This window comes from Coccidioides posadasii, chromosome 3, assembly GCF_018416015.2.
Source record: "Coccidioides posadasii str. Silveira chromosome 3, complete sequence".
In the NCBI taxonomy this organism is placed as follows: Eukaryota; Fungi; Ascomycota; class Eurotiomycetes; order Onygenales; family Onygenaceae; genus Coccidioides; species Coccidioides posadasii.
Window position 1 is genome coordinate 4,691,242 of NC_089409.1, and position 19,076 is coordinate 4,710,317.

Consider the following 19,076-nt stretch of genomic DNA (forward strand, 5'->3'; position numbering starts at 1 on the left):
TGACACGGCCCAGAATCGGCACGACGTGCAACAAACAGTGGGAACAACGATTGAGCTTCGATACCTGCGTTGAACCTTCAAATGGGACTTCCATTACTTTTCCCAATTATATCTACATCAAATTTGTGGTTTTACGAGCAACATTTTTAATCATAGTTTATCTCAATGCTGTGGAGGGTCTGAAGATCCAGCTACATAGAAGAACCCCCCGGCGGTCCAACGTCAGTCAATCGATCAGCCATGGCCAATGAAACAAGCAAGACCATAGATGGAACAGGTCAGCGATTTCACTTAGATTTCTAAAAATCTCTCATTGTTTGTTGTTTGTGGTTTAGGTTGTCGGCTGTCAACTTACATAGCAAGGTGTAGGGGTTATCGATATAGATCCGTACCTACGACCCTATGAAGACGCGCTAAAGAACAGGTACAAGCGTACAACAGAGTGGATTGAGAAGATAAATAGGCTGGAGGGTGGACTTGATAGGTTTAGCAAAGTATAAAATGACTTTCGCCTTAATTCGCTCTATACTGTCTTGAACGCTTACTGATATGCCATCGGACTAGGGATATGAGAGACTCGGGCTGAATGTGCAAAGCAATGGTGATATAGTCTACCGGGAATGGGCGCCAAATGCTACTGATGCTCATCTCATTGGGGATTTCAGTACGTGACAAATGCATCTCATGCTTCGTCTCAAATTAAACTGATGTTTCCTAGATAACTGGAATCGTACGGCGACGCCGATGAAGAAAGATGCCTTTGGGGTGTGGGAGGTCACCGTCCCCGCGCGCAATGGAGTTCCGGCAATACCACATGAAAGCAAAATTAAGGTAAGTGATAAAGGTATCGTTGGGCTTATTTTTGAAGAATGGAGCCAGATTCACAGGTTCGCCTACTAGATCACGATGATGACCCCTGACGGGGAGCATATTGACCGCATCCCAGCATGGATCAAGAGAGTCGTCCAGGACCTTGATGTCTCACCTGTCTACGAAGGGCTATTTTGGAACCCTCCTGGTGAAGACAAATACCAATTTAAGCATCCCCGGCTTAAGAAACCGGAGAGCTTGAGAATATATGAGGCTCATGTCGGTATATCTTCACCAGAACCGGCCGTTGCAACCTACAAGAACTTCACGGAGAAGATGTTGCCGCGTATTAAATACCTTGGCTATAATGCGATTCAGCTGATGGCAATCATGGAGCATGCATATTATGCTAGCTTTGGATACCAGGTCAACAACTTCTTTGCCGCAAGTAGTCGATACGGGAATCCCGAAGATTTGAAAGAGCTTATAGATACTGCCCATGAACTGGGATTAGTCGTTCTTCTCGACGTGGTTCACAGCCATGCGTCAAAAAATGTCCTAGATGGGTTGAATATGTTTGATGGGACCGATCACCTCTATTTTCATTCTGGACCGAAAGGGAACCATGATCTTTGGGACAGCCGTCTATTCAACTATGGGCATCATGAAGTTCTTCGATTCCTCTTAAGCAATTTGCGCTTCTGGATGGAAGAATATCAATTCGATGGCTTCCGCTTTGACGGTGTCACAAGTATGCTCTATACACATCATGGGATTGGAACGTAAGGGATACTATCGAATTGCTTTAGCTTGTTTTTGTAAAAGTCTAATGACACTGCACCTAGTGGATTCTCTGGTGGTTACCATGAATATTTCGGGCCGGCCGTCGACGAAGATGGCTTAACATATCTCATGCTGGCAAACGAAATGCTCCACCAACTCTACCCGAACTGCATCACGGTGGCAGAGGATGTATCAGGAATGCCGGCGCTGTGTTTGCCATTTTCTCTCGGAGGTGTTGGGTTTGACTACCGGCTGGCGATGGCAATTCCTGACATGTACATCAAGCTTCTGAAGGAGAAACGAGATGAAGAGTGGGATATGGGCAATCTCGCTTTTACTCTGACAAATCGCCGCCACGGAGAAAAAACAATAGCATACGCTGAAAGCCACGACCAGGCGTAAGTCGCCCCTTACCGGACAGGGGAAGCACTTTGTGGACTAACACTTCATACATAGGCTGGTGGGTGATAAGACGCTGATGATGTGGCTTTGCGACAAGGAAATGTACACAAATATGTCAGTATTAACAGAGTACACGCCTATAATTGAGCGCGGCATGAGTCTTCACAAAATGATTCGCCTGCTCACACACAGCCTCGGAGGCGAAGGGTATCTGAATTTTGAAGGAAACGAGTTTGGCCATCCTGAATGGCTTGACTTTCCCCGTGCTGGAAATAACAATAGCTTCTGGTATGCTCGGAGGTTATTGAACCTGACCGAGGATAGTCTTCTGCGTTACAAATTTCTCAACGAGTTCGATCGCAAGATGCAGTTGACCGAAGAGAAATATGGATGGCTCCATGCACCGCAAGCATATATTAGCCTCAAACACGAGGAGGATAAAGTCATTGTGTTCGAGCGGGCAGGGTTGCTATGGGTGTTCAACTTCAATCCAACCAAAAGCTTTGCGGACTATCGAGTCGGGGTTGAACAGCCAGGCACATATCGGATCGTTATCGACACCGATGATTGCGAGTTTGGCGGGTTCAACCGCAACGCGAAGGATACAAGATTCTTCACCACTGGCGAGGCGTGGAATGGACGCAAGAACTATGTGCAAGTGTACATCCCTTCGCGGACCGCAGTGGTAAGTATTTTGATATATTATTTTTGCTGTTTATTTCAACATGATCTAATTTGAGCGATTAAAGGTCCTTGCGCTTGAAAGCTCTCTTTAGAGCAGAGCTTTCGTATCCTCACAGCCGTCGTTGACGTGTTGACCGAGGTCTGAAATAAAAGGAATTTTATGAGCTTTTTTATTTCTAGTATTTATAAATAGTACAGGCCTTGTGGTCGGTGGGAAGGGAAGGGCACAGTGGTGATTGTTGTCGTAGGTGCTGTTTGTTGCGGGGGGGCGATCAAGAAGTGAGAGGAAAATTATATTGCAGTTTCTCGGGTGGAGCGCCTCGGATTTTGTTGCTGTTGTTGTCTCCCAATTTCGGACCACGAATACCCTTTGGAATTTGGGGTTGATGTTCTTAGTGCCCTGTTTCCTGTATTTCATTGTATTGTTATTTCCACGGTTCGTACAGGCCATAAGCGACATCCTCGGCAAAGTTCTGCAGACAAGCAGATTTGCAGGCGCAGGTTATGGTAACAACGTCACATTAATACGTGAAATTCAAGTTCAGTACACTTAGCTGTATCTTAACCGCAACCAACACCCGAATTGAGCACAGCTTTCTCTCGCTTTCTCTCAACCTCACCTCTTCCTTTCCCTTCAACAATCCCCCTTCTCCTTCACAACCGCCATCATGTTTAAGAGGTAAGCAGTAGGCTCAATTGACTACGGAGAATATTATAATGCCATAGATTCTCTTTGCTAATTCCAATTCCTCTCTCTAGCGGCGTTGCCCGGACCTTCGGAAGGTCTGCTTTCGCACGACCTGCCTCCACAATCCTTTCATCCACTAGATCTGCCGTTGGCAACAATGCTCTGAGAGCTCTCTCTGCCAGATATGCCAGCACTGAAGCCGGCAAGACTGGCAAGATTCATCAGGTCATTGGTGCCGTCGTCGACGGTACGTCATGCCCCCAATTTTGCCGTGGAAAAAATCTTTTCATCGATCTCGATGCGACCCTCGATCGGAAAATTCTGGACATTTTCCATTGCAATGTGGTCAGCGGCATTGTACCTTCAGGACACTGATGAGATCTATAGTGAAATTCGACACTGAACAACTTCCCCCAATTCTCAACGCCCTCGAAACGGAGAACGGTGGTCAAAGACTTGTTTTGGAAGTCGCGGTATGTTACCTGGCCGAAACAACTCAGACAGCCTTGCAACACAACTTGCTGACAGCACTATCTAGCAACATTTGGGTGAAAATGTCGTGAGAACAATTGCTATGGACGGTAAATTTTACTCCGAACCTTCAATTTCCCTCTGCGTCGGAGTGTCTAATATGTGACTTTAGGTACCGAGGGTCTCGTCCGTGGCGCCAAGGCTGTCGATACTGGTGCCCCAATCCAAATTCCCGTCGGCCCTGGCACTCTCGGTCGTATCATGAACGTCACCGGTGACCCAATTGATGAGCGTGGCCCTATCAAGGGTGTCAAGATGGCTCCCATCCACGCTGAGGCACCAGAGTTCGTCGAGCAATCTACAACCGCCGAAATTCTCGTCACTGGTATCAAGGTCGTCGACTTGCTTGCTCCATATGCCCGTGGTGGAAAGATTGGTCTTTTCGGTGGTGCTGGTGTCGGCAAGACTGTGTTCATTCAGGAATTGATTGTAAGTTCTGTTATCAACTAAAGCCGACAGCGGTTGCTGATATGCTCTAGAACAACATTGCTAAGGCTCACGGTGGTTACTCCGTGTTCACTGGTGTCGGTGAGCGTACCCGTGAGGGTAACGATTTGTACCATGAAATGCAAGAGACCCGTGTCATTCAACTCGACGGAGAGTCCAAGGTCGCTCTTGTCTTCGGTCAAATGAACGAGCCCCCTGGTGCCCGTGCCCGTGTTGCCCTTACCGGTTTGACCATTGCTGAATACTTCCGTGACGAGGAAGGCCAAGACGGTAGGCTTCATGCTTCTATCGCTAGGGGCGTGTGATACAGGAGGCTAATCGCTTTTCTAGTGCTTCTCTTTATTGACAACATTTTCCGTTTCACTCAAGCTGGTTCTGAAGTGTCTGCCTTGCTCGGTCGTATTCCTTCCGCTGTCGGTTACCAACCTACTCTCGCCGTCGACATGGGTGTTATGCAGGAACGTATCACCACCACCACCAAGGGATCCATTACTTCAGTGCAGGCCGTCTATGTCCCAGCTGATGACTTGACTGATCCTGCTCCTGCCACTACCTTCGCCCATTTGGACGCCACTACTGTCTTGTCTCGTGGTATCTCTGAATTGGGTATCTATCCTGCAGTCGACCCTCTCGACTCTAAATCCCGCATGCTTGACCCCCGTATCGTCGGTGATGAGCACTACCAGGTCGCTACTCGCGTGCAGCAAATGATTCAGGAGTACAAGTCCCTCCAGGATATCATTGCTATTTTGGGTATGGACGAATTGTCTGAAGCCGATAAGCTCACTGTCGAGCGTGCTCGTAAACTCCAGCGTTTCCTCAGCCAGCCTTTCGCTGTCGCCCAGGTCTTCACTGGTATTGAGGGTAAGCTCGTCGATTTGAAGGATACCATCCGAAGCTTCAAGGCCATCATCAACGGCGAGGGTGATGACCTTCCAGAGGGTAAGTTAACACCAATTATCTATTTATCCTTGAGCTTTCGATGGTATTGACATGTTTTACAGCTGCTTTCTACATGGTCGGTGACTTCGAATCTGCTCGCGCGAAGGGAGAGAAGATCTTGGCTGAACTCGAGAAATCTTCATAAGTGCTAACCATGTAGATATAAAATCATGTGCCATTGCCTCTTGGGGTTGTCCCCGCGTGTTATTTTAATCTGAGCTTCATCTGTTCCTTTTTGTATATGTGTCAGTACACCGGGTGCTCCGCTTTCATTTCATTTGTAAACGAATCAAGAGATCATGTTTCCTCGTCCACTCCACGGCGTATTCTTTTGTTGCCATTTCCGAGGCTGATGAGGGTGAATTCCCGGAGATTGACATGGACTGTACGGAGTACAGTACAATGGAACTGAACTGAGCTGTCAGCCTTACGCACGATCAAGGCACGCCTTCATACTCAGAACAGACCTAACTTTACGTAAAAGATTTGGAATTCCCTCCAGGTTGAGTGTTTTGACAATTTCGAGCATGGCTTGGTGAGATGATTACGTGTTTTGCTATCGTAGGTCCAAGCAGAAAAGCTGAGGAGATGCTGCGTACATAAAGTAGCATTTTAGCTCGAAGCAGATTCTCGCCGAAATGAACGTTTCTGGTTACTCCGTCTGCTGCATGGCAGTCGATCCTTTAGAGGCTTAGAAGTTGCGCAAAAACGGGCCGTATCTGATCGGCACAGCCTCCTGACTGGAACCCGAACCTTACTCGGGGCTATCATCTGATTCGAGCAACTTTGAAGAGCTGAAAGTGGAGATCACAAGGCCATGGGCGAGGCTGGTGAGACGCTTCGTTTTCTCTCTTTCCTGAGTGGACGTGACTTTTTTTTTTTTTTTTTTTAATGTCCAAAGATGAATCGTCCAGAGGTGGCAAATAGTCCCATGCAGTGGTTCAGCAGGGCTCCGCGCTATACGAGATCTTGCCGACTTGAGATAGCGATTTTGTCGATGCAATGGCGAGCAGGCCGAAAAGATGATGCCTTCAAAAGCCGTAATAAAGCAGCTCCCGCCGGCTGATATCGAGATGATGGTCTGCAAGTCCTCGCTCTGTCGATATCTTTGTTGATTGCGTGGCATCGATTTGATTATCGTTGAACCTCGATACTGCCTACGATGAAAACATTTATACATATTACTGCATTTTCGTTTTCATTCCTAGGAGCAGTGCATGCAGTGCCCAGTCGCTCCCACTGTCGCTGTACTCCTTCGGACGGGTGCTGGCCCTCGGCAGCGAGATGGAAAGCTCTGAACGAATCCATTGATGGAAATCTCGTTGCGCTCAAGCCCGTCGGGAACGTATGCCATGACCCGACTTTCGACGAAAATGCGTGCGCAAAAATAACGGCAATGCAACAAGATTCAGTGTGGCGATCCCAAGTGCCCGGTGCAGTACAGTATATAAACTGGGAGACATGGCCAGAAAAGGAGGAAAAGTGCTACATTGATATGGATCGAAAGACTCCATGTGGTCAGGGCCAGATCTCAGAGTACTCCGCTGCGGTCCACACGCCCAAACATGTTCAGAACGCCGTGCGGTTTGCTGCTACGCATAATCTTCGACTTGCGGTGAAGAACACTGGGCATTGTTTCCTTGGACGTTCGGTGGCACCCGAGTCCCTCCAAATATTTACCCACCAGATGAAGGATATTAAATTCACAGATGAGTTTGTGCCCAAGGGCAAAAGGGATCGGCGGGCTGTTGGGTCTGCAGTTACAATTGGCGCTGGCGTGCAGCTTTCGGAATTGTATAAGGCGACAACAAAGGAAAACAAAGTTGTGGTTGCGGGCTTCGCTCACACCGTGGGAGCCGCTGGTGGGTATATCCAGGGCGGCGGACATTCAGCTTTGGGGCCGTGGAAAGGAATGGCTGTGGATAATGTGCTTGAATTCAACGTGGTGACAGCAAAGGCAAGTAATTCTCAAACGGGATGCAGTGCGTTAGGGTACGGTTCGCTAACATTAGAAGATGGGAATAGGGGGAACACATCACAGCCAACGACTATCAGAACCAGGACTTATTTTGGGCTCTCAGGGGTGGAGGAGGCGGTACTTTTGGTGTGGTGACCGACGTGACTCTGAGAACATTTACAGATGCACCCCTTGTTTCTGCGACTTTGAATATAACTCAGTTGGGTAACGCGAATGATTCGTATTGGGATGGAATAGAAAGGCTCCATGCTCGCCTCCCTGCTTTGAGCGATGAGGGAGGCTCTGGTTATTATTTCATGGTCCCGAATGTTCAGGTCCCCGGGATTGGACAGGCTGCCGGCGCGGGCGCTATCTTTTTCTTCGCAAATAATGATGATACCGCCAAAATCGACGAGGCGTTTGCACCGCTATTGTCATCCCTAGGCAATATACCGGGCCTCGAAGTGAGCTATGCATCTGAGCAGCTCCCCGGATCAAAATATGTCCTGGAGGGGCTAGTCGAGGGGTCAGACCAGACGGGAGTTGCAGCTACCCTCGGATCAAGGCTGGTATCTCGCAAGTTTCTCGAAGGCCAAACCGGGCCTTCTGACTTGGTGTCTGTGCTGAAGAAGCTAAAACATGACTCTGGCGCCCAAATACTCGGCAATTTCGTCGCCGGAGGCCAGGTTGCTAAGAACAAAGACGTGAAAGTTTCTCTCAATCCTGCCTGGAGGCGGGCGCTTGTGCACCTGATTTTCGTCCGTGGCTGGGACAAGAAAACCACTTTTGCGGAGCAGCGTGCTATTCAATCCAACGTGACGAACGTCGAAGTTCCGATGTTCAAGAAACTAGAACCAGACATGGGTGCGTACACCAATGAAGCAGACCCGTACGAAAAGGATTTCCAGGAGAGCTTCTGGGGCGAGAATTATCCGCGACTATATGAGCTGAAGAAGAAATGGGACCCGAAAGGTCTTTTCATTGTTCGCTCGGGTGTAGGAAGCGAGGACTGGGACGAGTACGGATTATGCCGGGTGCGATGGCGTGACTGAAAGAGTAAAACCATTCAGCCTGATTGCGTTAAACTTGGATGTCAACACGGGCTTTGTCACTTTGGCTTGCACATCAAGCCCTTCCTTTCGGAAAATTTGCATTGCTTTAATAGAACCGGATAACTTCATTTAATCAATAAGAGCTCAAATAGTGACCAAGTTCGGCCTGCTGGCCCATTCTCAGCCATCTACCCCGTGCCCCATGCCCGTAGTCAACGATCCCCCAGCCATTCTGCATGCTCAGATCGTGCCGAAGCCTGCGCGGTTGATCTGCCCGCTTGATGGATAGCGCTCCGATCACGTGCGTGTTCGCTCTGGAGTGCGGGGAAATGGCAATCACCGGGCTGGGACTTACCCCAACTCCGGGTTGACTGGTCTGGTGCTGCAACTCGCCGCCGGTTGCAATTGTCAATTGCTCTTCATTGGAATGCCATAGAGGCCTGCGTGAGACTCGCGCACCCCTAATTGCTTGCTAGACTCTTTGTTCTACTTGATGAAGTTACTCTTCCCATTCAACGCTCCACTCGCGCCATCGGACATGAGTCTGACTGCGATCACCTCAACTTCCCGCAAAGCCCGTTCTTCGTACCTCGCCCTCTACTCAGTCAGACGCAGGATATCAACAAGCTCTTCTCGGTCCTCTCAGTTCCACCGCTCTGATTTTACAGGACAACCGTTTACCGGCAGCTATGAGACGGGGCTCCCCACCTCTGGCCCGCTGGGCTCCGCGCCATCCTTTGGCGCTCCACGGTTGACCCCCAAGATGCTAAAGCAGCATTTGGACCAGTTTGTTGTTGGCCAGGATAGAGCTAAAAAGGTTCTAAGCGTCGCCGTCTACAATCATTACCAAAGAGTCCAGGAGCTGCAGAGAAGAGCTGAAGAGCACGAGGCGTTCCTGGCACGACAGGCGAGGAGGGAAGCTGTAGAAGGCCACCCTCTGGAGTGTGCGTGGTTTTAATCTGCCATTGTTTTCCCTGTCTTGTAGTACCACTTGATTGCTGTTAATGTGCTAATGGGTTTCGGTTTACAGCTGAATTCCCAGGTCAGCAGCGGACCATTTCTCTCCCGCCTTGTGAATATAGTGATGACCTTTCACCGCCAGGGACTGATAGTCTCGTTGATACAACTCCTCTCATGCTGGAAAAATCCAACATCTTGTTATTAGGACCGTCAGGGGTTGGCAAAACTCTCATGGCGAAGACGCTAGCACGTGTGCTCTCGGTACCTTTCAGCATGTCTGACTGCACACCATTCACCCAGGCTGGCTATATTGGAGAAGATGCAGATGTCTGTGTGCATCGATTGCTGGCTGCTGCAAACTATGATGTGGCACAAGCAGAGCATGGCATCATTTGCCTTGACGAAGTGGATAAAATTGCTACTGCGAAAGTTAGTCATGGTAAAGATGTCAGCGGAGAAGGCGTGCAACAAGCTCTCTTGAAGATTATCGAGGGAACTACAGTTCAGGTTCAAGCTAAGCCAGAGAAAAACGCGCCTCGCCATGGAGGATCCCCGACCAACTTTCCTGGTACTAGTCTCGGAGGCTCATCGTTCTCTTCATCAACTCAAGGGCCATCTGGAAAAGCTGAGGTTTATAATGTCCGAACGGACAATATCCTCTTTATCTTCTCCGGAGCATTTGTAGGGCTTCAGAAGATCGTTATGGATCGTATATCACGCGGGTCAATGGGATTTGGCCAGCCTGTTCGTTCTTCCGCGAATCCTTTCAGCTCGCATAACTGGTCTTCACACAACGCACCAATACCTATCCGTCCAGGTTCCGAGGAAGAAGCTCTCTACAAGAAGCATCTCCCCTTTTTTACACCTTCCCAGACCCCTTCGGTTGCTGGCACCGAAGAAGAGCCACAATATTTCAACCCCCTTGATCTTCTGACCCCTCCTGACTTACAGTCATATGGCTTCATTCCTGAGCTTGTCGGTCGTATTCCTATAACCACCGCTCTATCCCCCCTATCCCAAAATCTTCTGCTACGTATCCTCACAGAGCCACGGAATTCCCTAGTAAACCAATACACTACTTTATTCGCCCTGTCTGGGATCGAGCTGCGTTTCACCACGGCCGCGCTACACAAAATTGCAGCCAACGCCTTCGCAGTATCTACCGGAGCTCGTGCTCTACGCACGGAAATGGAGACAATCCTTGGCGACGCCATGTTCGAAGCTCCGGGGTCAAGCGTGAAGTTTGTCCTTGTCACGGAAGCCGTCGCTGCCCGGAAGGAGAAAGCTGTGTATCTTGCCCGTGGCCAGGGAGGCAAATTCCACGCTATGATCGCAGCGGAAGAAAGCGCATGGGAAGAGAAAGCGAAGAAGGAGAAAGTCGAGCGGGAAAGAAAAGACCAAGCAAATAGCTTTGAGGAATGGAGACGGAGCTCTGCTGTTGGAGGGTTCTCATGATGGCTCTCTTTTTTTTGCTATGGTTTGGTTTGTGATATTTATGTGTAATGGGCATTACTTTTTGGTACTATCAGTGTTTAAGGGATGGTTATGTTGGGGAGTTTCAGCATCAGGGCTGCATCAGGCGCTAATGTTTTTATTTTCTTTTCTGCGAGCAGCCATATATTTCTTCTGTGTAGCAGGCATAAGAACTTAGCCATTCTTAGTTCTGTGAATAGTGCACTTTGACAGCATGGCATGCTATGTTGCCTGTTTGGTTCAGTTTATGGGAAATGTAATAATATTTAGACCTAGGTGAACCACAAAGGTATGCTGTCAGGGGAAGTTGCATCAAAATACACTCAATTGTATAGCTCCAAAAACCCATCGAGCGACAACTAGAATACAATACTGAACCAAAAACAGATTAATAGAAGCTCCCTATAGCGCGAGAGTGAACCACAAGAAGCACTTTAAGCCAGCAATAGATTTGGCATGTTGTTACAAAGCGGAGGATGGGAGAGGCAGTGGTGGCGATGGTAGGCAGTTTTACTAACGTGAGGAATGGTCAGTCTTAGATGACTGTTTTTTGCTCTCATTGTTGATATATTGACGGGAAAATCCTTGAGTGTCTATGTGTTCAAGCTGGGTATGGCAATTTTGTTAGTACACGTTGCTGATGGATATGAAAGACACGGCTGGAGAGCTTACATGTTGCCACCTTTTCCACTTTGCCAATGGCTTGTGGTGCGACAGGACGATGAACCTCCTGTATTTATCGCAGTTGCATATCGCCCAGCCTGCGAAGTATTCGACTAAATGGTCCATATTGCGTTCTTCTTGACTCAATCCCTTTGGAATATTTTCATGCGCATCTTCTTTGCGAGAACCGTAGTCTGGAATGAAACTGGGCGAAATAAACGGATGATGCTGGCCCTCGTCATCGGTTTCTCCATCGAGGGAGTCTGGACTGCCGTCGCCATTGTACCAATTGTAATGGCCTTCTGGATATTCGGGAATCATGTACTCGATGATGCAATATATTTGATACATCCTGTGGACAATACGCTTGTTAGCTGAAACTGGTTCATGTTTATTGATGAGGAGATAGAGAGAGATGATGGGAACCAACTTATCATCGGGCCATTTATCAAAAATGTTCGACAGCCATCCTAGTATGTTGGGTCGGAAGAACATCTTCCAAGTCCCAGGGTACTTCTTCTCAGAATGTGAGCGGAACCATTTCATCGCATTTAAAGCAGCTTCGGTTTCATGAATCATGTAGTCCTCTGTCATGAGAATCACACTTCCGTGGGGGAACAGTCGTTGTAGATGGGTGGTGAATCCAATGTGCTTTACTGGACTGGCAAGGCTAATGTTGAAAACATTGACATATCTGCGTAAGAGCTTATGGAGGCCAGGCATGAACTCATACCAGATATAGGATTGGTGGAACTATAAATCTATTAATAGACGAGACGACGAGAAGCATTTCAGATGACCACTTACCAGGACAGTTCCAGAAGTTACTGTTTCAGCAAAACGTTCCCAATCTCCCTTGAGCCTATTTGAGAAGATAGCATTTGTATACTTTCTTAAAAACTTTAGGACAAGCTGGAACTCTTCCTCTGCCTCTGGTGGAAAATAAAGATAGAATGCGCGAGCCGAGCCATCTTTTTTTGGGGCGTTGACGAGGCTTAGTTCTTCGAAAGTTATGCTCCACCGCTCACGGAAGATAGACACAATGTCCTTATTGCCCAAGTCTTTTGGAATAGAGGCTAGAACTGCCACGCTCTTCGAGGTTGTAGAAACAGGATCATCAATCACGATCGGATTCTGAGGGGCAGTCGTCGCCGTGCTTTGAGAAGGGGGCATTTGGGGCTCCGCTACGGATGGGCTTGTTAATTGACGACGAACCGTGCTGACGGTAGGAAGATAGCTTCTGGCAACGATTCTGAGACTTGAATTGGGGGGAAATTCCATATCTCGATCAAAAAAATTCCAACTTGTAGAGCCGGATGCGTAAGCGATGAATGCTGTTTGAACGTGCTCAGCTGGATGGTGCCAGATGGCTGCTAAATCATTTTGGCGTAGGTAATTAGCCATTGCTGTCACCTCTTTGGCCGTATCTTCATAACCAACAACCCAAGCGTTTGCATATTTTACATTTGTTCTCTGCTCGATTAGTTATTAGTATGTGACAGAAATATATTTGGCAAACAAGGAACAAAATCCAAAGTCTACTTCACGTACACGATCACACAACATCTCATACTCTTTGCTGGTGCAGACATCATTAAAATTAATGTCGATGGTGCCTGACTTCAAATTGAGAAGTTGACCTTTACTTGTTGGATTCAATCCACAAATTCGCACGTCACCAATCACCTTGTCCACAGCTCCAAACTTTAGTTTCACAAGAACTTCACCGGGATTCCAAAAGCGACGCGTGGATGCGCGATGACTAAGGCCGGGTGTGAACTCCTGGGTTTTCTTATCATGAGGAGAGATGGTGGAATTTGGCCACAAAGGACGCTGGTCTGATGAGGTCTGTCGGGTTTGGTGATCATCGAAATGCTCTTGTGGGTTCTGCGGATTAGTTCGAGAATTCGTAGGCAACAGGTCGGCGTCTTCTTGATCCACGAACAGACTGTAAGATGTTCCATGATCCCTCGAAATAGGCGATTCTTGAGGATTCGACATTTTCGGCGAATGCAGCCAATCCTGAGGTCTTCGAAGCTCCAGCTGTGATATGTCTGGAGCCCTTTCGCGCCGGAGTGCTTTTTCCCATCTTCTCTGCGTGGAAAGTTTACTAAACAATTCACCCTTTCGTTTCGGAGAAATTCTGTCTAGGATGGATTTCCTCGCTTTTTGGCCTCCAAAAAGATGTGAAATGTGGTCCGTTCTGGGAGGCAAGGCAGGAGCCGTGGAGGAAGTATTTACGCTCAATTTAGGCTGTCGGGGTCTGTCCTGGCGATTGGACGACGACGAGGAGAAGTCCTGACTACTTCTATTCGTATGGTGGGGCAACGAGGGAGTTGGATGGGATGGTCTGGTCGGTATTATGGGCTCAGTGACTGACGGCAGATTCACCAGGTTGTGAAAGGACGATCGTTGCCCTGCAGAGTCCGAGCGCGTAGGCGGAGCAGGTGTTTTAAATTTCTTCTTTTCTTTGGTCGGACTTGCCTTGTGTTTCTTCTTCATGAGTGGTTCGTCCTCAGAGGTACTATTTTGTTCATGTTCGACCAGATCATCGGGGACTACAAAGTCGGAGATATCTGAATGGCCAGGGTCACTGCTCGCAGATGGGCGTCTGCCCGAATACCCAAGTCGCTTCCGCTTTTCTCTCCGCCTTGCTTTTCTTTTTGCTGTAGCGGCTTCAAGTAGGAGCCATTTTTGTTCCAATGCTTCGACGTCAAATGCCGAGTTCTCGCCACGCCTGATAGCCTCTTGCTTTACAGCCCAATCTTCAAGAGTTTGAGGATTGAGAAACATGTCCTCAGTTTCCCAAGTGGACCTTTCCATGGGATAGCCTGCCCATTTGACAAGGTACATTTCTTTTCCATGGTAGACCCTTTGGGCCAAGATACACTCCACTTCATATTCATCCTGAGGCTCGCTTGGCACAGTGGATGTGAGTGAAATCTCATCGTCACTGAGATCAGTGTTTTCTGGCATTTCGAAGATGATGGACAAAAGAGCACAAAGTGGGTATTAAAACAAAACACTCTTCTTGTGGAGAGGGGGCTTTTTCTAATTTTAGGGTTAGCATGAAATATAGTTAAGTTGAAGATGCGACGAAAGGGTAAAAGAGAGAGGGGGGAGAGAGAGGGAGATGAGACAAGACTGGTGAATGCAGCAGGAAAATTTAGTTCATGATTAGAGCACCCATGAACGTGATGGTATAAATTAAATGAAGGAATTAGCCAGCGACAATGCGCTATTCTATCAAACATCACTTTGACTGGCACTGTAAAAAATTGTCTCCAAGGGCAGAGACCAGCAGGGAAGGCCTTACAGATTCAAACAGGCTGCTGTGCCAGTGGATGAGCAGAGCGAAATAGGTCATGTAAATCCCGAGCATCCTTATTCTGTTCGCATCTCAGTGCTTCATGACAGCCGGTTAAGAGCAGGTTGAGCTGGCAATCGGTCGAGACATCGCCGGCAGAATCCACGCCAAGCCCCCTTTGGACTCCCAGGTCACATGCTTTTCCTGCTGGCCGCTGAACAGACAGCCCCCCAGCCAGCTCCCCAACGTCAAACCATGGGAGTCACAGCGGAGAAAGCAGGCGGCTTAAGGGAGTTGAGAGTTTCCAGGCGGGCGGCTAACCAGCTATGAGAAAGTACGGAGTAGATAATTATGGGCTATCTCGGAGCGCAGCTGTGTAAATGAAGGTTGGCTTCCATGGTCTGGGCAGTTCGACTTCGGCACTTATAAAACATTTCTCCGCAGTGTAGGACGTTGGCTCCAAGCTGCTGCTTAGCGTGTAGCCCGTACTGGTACTTCATGTTATTAGTAAATAGACTAGAAAAGTAGGTACCACTACAAACGGCCCCTGTCCAGCCAGACGGTCTGCGAGAGAGCGACATCTCAAACACACGGTCCAGCTTGGTTAATTTATTTTTATCCTGTTGCCTTTTCACAGCAAACTCACATCTCCTTGTTCAAGTCAGGCCACAAGGTTCTCCGTTTCTCTTTTACAACTGCATTTCAACTTCCGGTGTCAATTTTTAGGCGCCTTACTCAAAGCTCCCGCTTCACAACTTCCTCCCTTTACCGCTTTCAACCTCCCTCGTCCTCCACGATCACAAGACGCAGCCTGCCATCATGGCCAACGACGAATATGATGTATGTCTGACAGCCTTCTTGCAGTGTATGGTGATGTGTCGCTGATGCTAACATTGCCGGCTTGTAGTTTCTTTTCAAGGGTACGTGTTACACCCCTCGTGCAGCCATGTCCAACCCCATGCTTCGCGCACGTTCAATAAGATTATCAACGACTAATCCTTGGTTTCCTTTTAAATAGTGGTCTTGATCGGTGACTCCGGTGTTGGCAAATCCAATTTACTAAGCCGTTTCACACGCAACGAATTTAACCTTGACTCCAAGTCTACTATCGGCGTCGAGTTCGCGACCCGATCCATCCAAGTGGATTCCAAGACTATTAAATCCCAGATCTGGGATACTGCAGGCCAAGAGAGATACAGAGCTATTACTTCCGCTTACTATCGTGGTGCTGTTGGTGCACTTCTTGTCTATGATATCAGCAAGCATCAGACTTACGAGAATGTCACGCGGTGGCTGAAAGAACTTCGAGATCATGCAGACTCTAACATCGTCATTATGCTTGTTGGCAACAAGAGTGATCTAAGACATCTGCGGGCGGTCCCCACAGAGGAAGCCAAGCAGTTTGCAAGTATGATATTCCTCGTCCTTCTATCTTCGGTGTATTCTACCACTAACATTAAACTCTACCAGGTGACAACAACCTCTCGTTCATTGAGACTTCTGCTCTCGATGCGAGCAACGTCGAGCTTGCTTTCCAAAACATTCTCACTGGTATACACATCTCTCCCACTGTCTTTGCTGGCTTCTACTGACAACCGTAGAAATCTTCCGCATTGTCTCTAGCAAGGCCTTAGATAGCGGTGACTCTGCTCAGAACCCTCTTTCCGACCGAAAAGTCGTCGAAATCACCAAAACACAAGATCCCGAGTCTAAGCAAGGATGCTGTTAGGTTTAAAGTATGGCGATAATGACTCAACGGGCATAGAATTTCATTCTACTGTTTTCTCTCCCAAGGCCACCCCAATTGTTCCGATCTCTTCTGATGATAGGGAAATAATGAGTTCTGTTTATTCTTTTGCACATCCTTTTTTCCTTGGCTTGAATGAGTAGATGCATATCTGAGCCCCCGTGTTATCCTTCCTTTGATCCACTGCAATTTCCTTGCGATGATCAAGCACGGTATTTAGGTGGTAGTCCATGAAAGCAAGAAAAGGATATTGATGTTGACATGAACAATGAGGGTGGTTTAGGCAGAGATTCTCTTTTCATGACTGGGAGTGGGGGGTTTTGATCGTTTTTCCTTTTTTTTTTACATTTTTCTCTTTGTTTCTTTGCCCATTCGAGTCTCTTGTCCACTGACTTGTTTACTGTTTTTTTTTCTCTTCCTTTCTTTTTTTTTCTCTTCGTATTATCTTCTTTCAATTGGGAATTGGGTCACTGTTACACCGTACCTTTTAAACCAATAATTAGCTCGTGCTATTTTTGTGCCTTCTTTTACATCTACTCGGCAGCTTCTCCAATACATAATATACAGCATTCCCCTTTTGCACAATGACATAATGACTCGAACGGTCTGATCTACGGTGTACGGAGAAAGCTTGGAATTTATAGGAGTAAGAGTTCCGCCACTTCGACCAGGCTCTCAGCGAGGTAGCCATCCCGGTCGTTAATGGTCCACACACCCGAATTACAACCGATAGCCATGGTGAAGTATAATGAGCACATAAGGCAGTGTCACTATAATCAACCGGGCAATAGGCACTCTTTAAGTGGAGGAAACAAGAAAGACATCACCAGAATTTATTCATCTAAACCGAAATGACACTTAAGCTCAGGTTTACCCAGTCCTTGCAATCCCTAATTCCCCGTCACTAATAGCCTCTCGAAATGAGAGTATGTCCTCTCCACGCTCATTGACCACCCACTCTAGCGTCTGCGCAAATGTCTCTCCGTTGTTTTCAAACCACTCCCCCATGGACTTAATATATCTTTCCACATGCTCCTTTAACAATGTGTTCTCCCGTAACCACAGGACCTGACTTGGATCCAACTTCAGCATGTCCTCAACCACGTAATAGTGTGGTATTTCATCACCCCAACCTTCAAGACCGGGCTCATGGTATAGATCGGACCGAAATTTAGTAGCGTATTTGTTTGGTGGAGATGTGTGGTGACAAAATGGTCCGTTGTCATCACTAGGACCGCTATGGGATGAGCGGGAGCTGAAGAAAAAGGTATCAAAGCTATTATGGTTGCTGCTGCTCGTGATAAATTCTGTTGTAGGTGGAGGGTAGTTGAGATGTATATTAAACAACAATGAGTTTTTAGCGTCCGGATAACGCTTGTGAAACTTGCGCTGGATAGTCCCATTACTCGGACATATGTGATTTTGAACGACGTCGCGAATGACTAGTCGAACGTCTTCCATTTCCGCCAATTCACTGGTCGACCAATTGTGGAGCAGCTCAGCACGCTCTCGTACAATGACCGGAACAACCCGCGAAGTACGCGGGAACGAAGGACTATGAAACGCCCGCGAGTAAAGCCAAAGCCGGTATATAGCGCGTCGGAGACGGAAACGCTCTATATCGGTTAAAAGTCGCCGATTCTCATAGTCGGCTTTCCATTTTTTGATAGGATATATTTCCTCCCAGCGCCTTGCTACCCTTCCAACTTGGACAATTTGCTCCAGTAAGTTAGTTGACATTGGTGCTTGACGGACTTTATGCGCAGGTTGGCTTGCATTTTGCGTAACAAGTTGAACAATTTCGTGTAAGGGGCCATATTCGGCTTCAGCGGCGTTGGCTAGGACAGGTAGTTTTTGCGAACCGATGAAAATTCTATGAAATCGGTGGCATGTTTGGGACAAGTTGAGAACATCGGCGATGGAATCGCAGGAGTAGAACACGTGGAGCACGAGCTCAGTGGCTAAGAATTCGAAGAACATTGTGGAAGGTCTATATAGAGGCTGTTAGCTAGAATGATACTGCAATGCCCGAAAGCTTCCCATACCACTACTGTATATACACAAACTCCGCGGGTCTCGTTCTATCGCGTTCAGTTAAATAGCTCTCTACAGCAGAGCAAATCGGAAGTTGGCTTTTTTGATAACAACAAATTAAGTCGCAGGTACGCCGGACAGTTCTTAGGAAGGAATACAGAGGTGTTGCAAGGCAATATCGCGAATGCAAGTCCTCCGTAAAACAGACAGGTGATGTGATTAGCTGCTAGCGACCCCACTGCTGGGGGGTTCATAGAAAATAGTCACATCTTTGTGCAATTTGCTGACCGAGGCCAAGTTGGGGTCGTGAAGAGAAGACAGGCACAAAAGGCCTGGATGATAGTCACTTGCCTCCATGGTTGCTGGCTCGAGGCAGAGGGAAGAAGAAGCTGGAGTTGAGTGCAGAACAAGGGGCGAATCTGGGGGGATCGCAAGCCAGTCGCTGACATAAGCAGGTATGGGAGGATATTCGACTTGGCATCATGGAGGAGGGAGATGAAGTGGTATATGGAAGGGAAAGCAGAGAATACGATATGGCGACCAAAGACCAGGTCAATAAATTTTGCCGTAGGAGGGCTGAATATCATAGAAGAAGA

The 19,076-nt window shown here is 47.8% G+C and overlaps 7 protein-coding genes across 7 annotated transcripts; 5 read left to right on the forward strand and 2 right to left on the reverse strand.

Annotated features, from left to right (window-relative positions):
- Positions 1-127: 127 nt before the first annotated feature.
- GLC3 (alpha-1,4-glucan branching enzyme) lies at positions 128-2,771 on the forward strand (the record flags this gene model as incomplete). Its single annotated transcript, XM_003069569.2, has 8 exons — positions 128-277; positions 370-494; positions 565-664; positions 719-831; positions 901-1,592; positions 1,656-1,991; positions 2,050-2,680; positions 2,745-2,771. Exons 1-8 carry the CDS (start codon positions 241-243, stop codon positions 2,769-2,771), a joined length of 2,061 nt encoding a protein of 686 aa, XP_003069615.1. The 5' UTR covers positions 128-240.
- Positions 2,772-3,286: 515 nt separating this feature from the next.
- ATP2 (atp2, beta subunit of the F1 sector of mitochondrial F1F0 ATP synthase) lies at positions 3,287-5,756 on the forward strand. Its single transcript, XM_003069568.2, has 8 exons — positions 3,287-3,358; positions 3,439-3,614; positions 3,755-3,840; positions 3,906-3,948; positions 4,011-4,327; positions 4,378-4,615; positions 4,676-5,287; positions 5,350-5,756. Exons 1-8 carry the CDS (start codon positions 3,348-3,350, stop codon positions 5,430-5,432), a joined length of 1,566 nt encoding a protein of 521 aa, XP_003069614.1. The 5' UTR covers positions 3,287-3,347; the 3' UTR covers positions 5,433-5,756.
- A 693-nt stretch (positions 5,757-6,449) lies between these two features.
- On the forward strand, positions 6,450-8,352 carry D8B26_006465 (uncharacterized protein; the record flags this gene model as incomplete). Its single annotated transcript, XM_003069567.2, has 2 exons — positions 6,450-7,244; positions 7,313-8,352. The coding sequence occupies 2 exons, from the start codon at positions 6,450-6,452 to the stop codon at positions 8,294-8,296; spliced, it is 1,779 nt and encodes a 592-aa protein (XP_003069613.1). The 3' UTR covers positions 8,297-8,352.
- A 265-nt stretch (positions 8,353-8,617) lies between these two features.
- On the forward strand, positions 8,618-10,947 carry D8B26_006466 (uncharacterized protein). The gene is made up of 2 exons (XM_003069566.2): positions 8,618-9,240; positions 9,327-10,947. The coding sequence occupies exons 1-2, from the start codon at positions 8,790-8,792 to the stop codon at positions 10,709-10,711; spliced, it is 1,836 nt and encodes a 611-aa protein (XP_003069612.1). The 5' UTR covers positions 8,618-8,789; the 3' UTR covers positions 10,712-10,947.
- A 219-nt stretch (positions 10,948-11,166) lies between these two features.
- D8B26_006467 (uncharacterized protein) lies at positions 11,167-14,443 on the reverse strand. Its single transcript, XM_003069565.2, has 5 exons — positions 12,944-14,443; positions 12,200-12,865; positions 11,823-12,145; positions 11,402-11,744; positions 11,167-11,335 (listed from the first exon to the last, which is right to left on the reverse strand). Exons 1-5 carry the CDS (start codon positions 14,366-14,368, stop codon positions 11,243-11,245), a joined length of 2,850 nt encoding a protein of 949 aa, XP_003069611.1. The 5' UTR covers positions 14,369-14,443; the 3' UTR covers positions 11,167-11,242.
- Positions 14,444-15,518: 1,075 nt separating this feature from the next.
- RAB11A (Ras- protein Rab-11A) lies at positions 15,519-17,027 on the forward strand (the record flags this gene model as incomplete). The annotated part of the gene is made up of 5 exons (XM_003069564.2): positions 15,519-15,539; positions 15,607-15,619; positions 15,718-16,107; positions 16,170-16,250; positions 16,301-17,027. 5 exons carry the CDS (start codon positions 15,519-15,521, stop codon positions 16,426-16,428), a joined length of 633 nt encoding a protein of 210 aa, XP_003069610.1. The 3' UTR covers positions 16,429-17,027.
- A 238-nt stretch (positions 17,028-17,265) lies between these two features.
- Positions 17,266-18,867, reverse strand: D8B26_006469 (uncharacterized protein). The gene is made up of 2 exons (XM_003069563.2): positions 18,492-18,867; positions 17,266-18,436 (listed from the first exon to the last, which is right to left on the reverse strand). The coding sequence occupies exon 2, from the start codon at positions 18,424-18,426 to the stop codon at positions 17,317-17,319; it is 1,110 nt and encodes a 369-aa protein (XP_003069609.1). The 5' UTR covers positions 18,427-18,436; positions 18,492-18,867; the 3' UTR covers positions 17,266-17,316.
- Between the last annotated feature and the right edge of the window lie 209 nt (positions 18,868-19,076).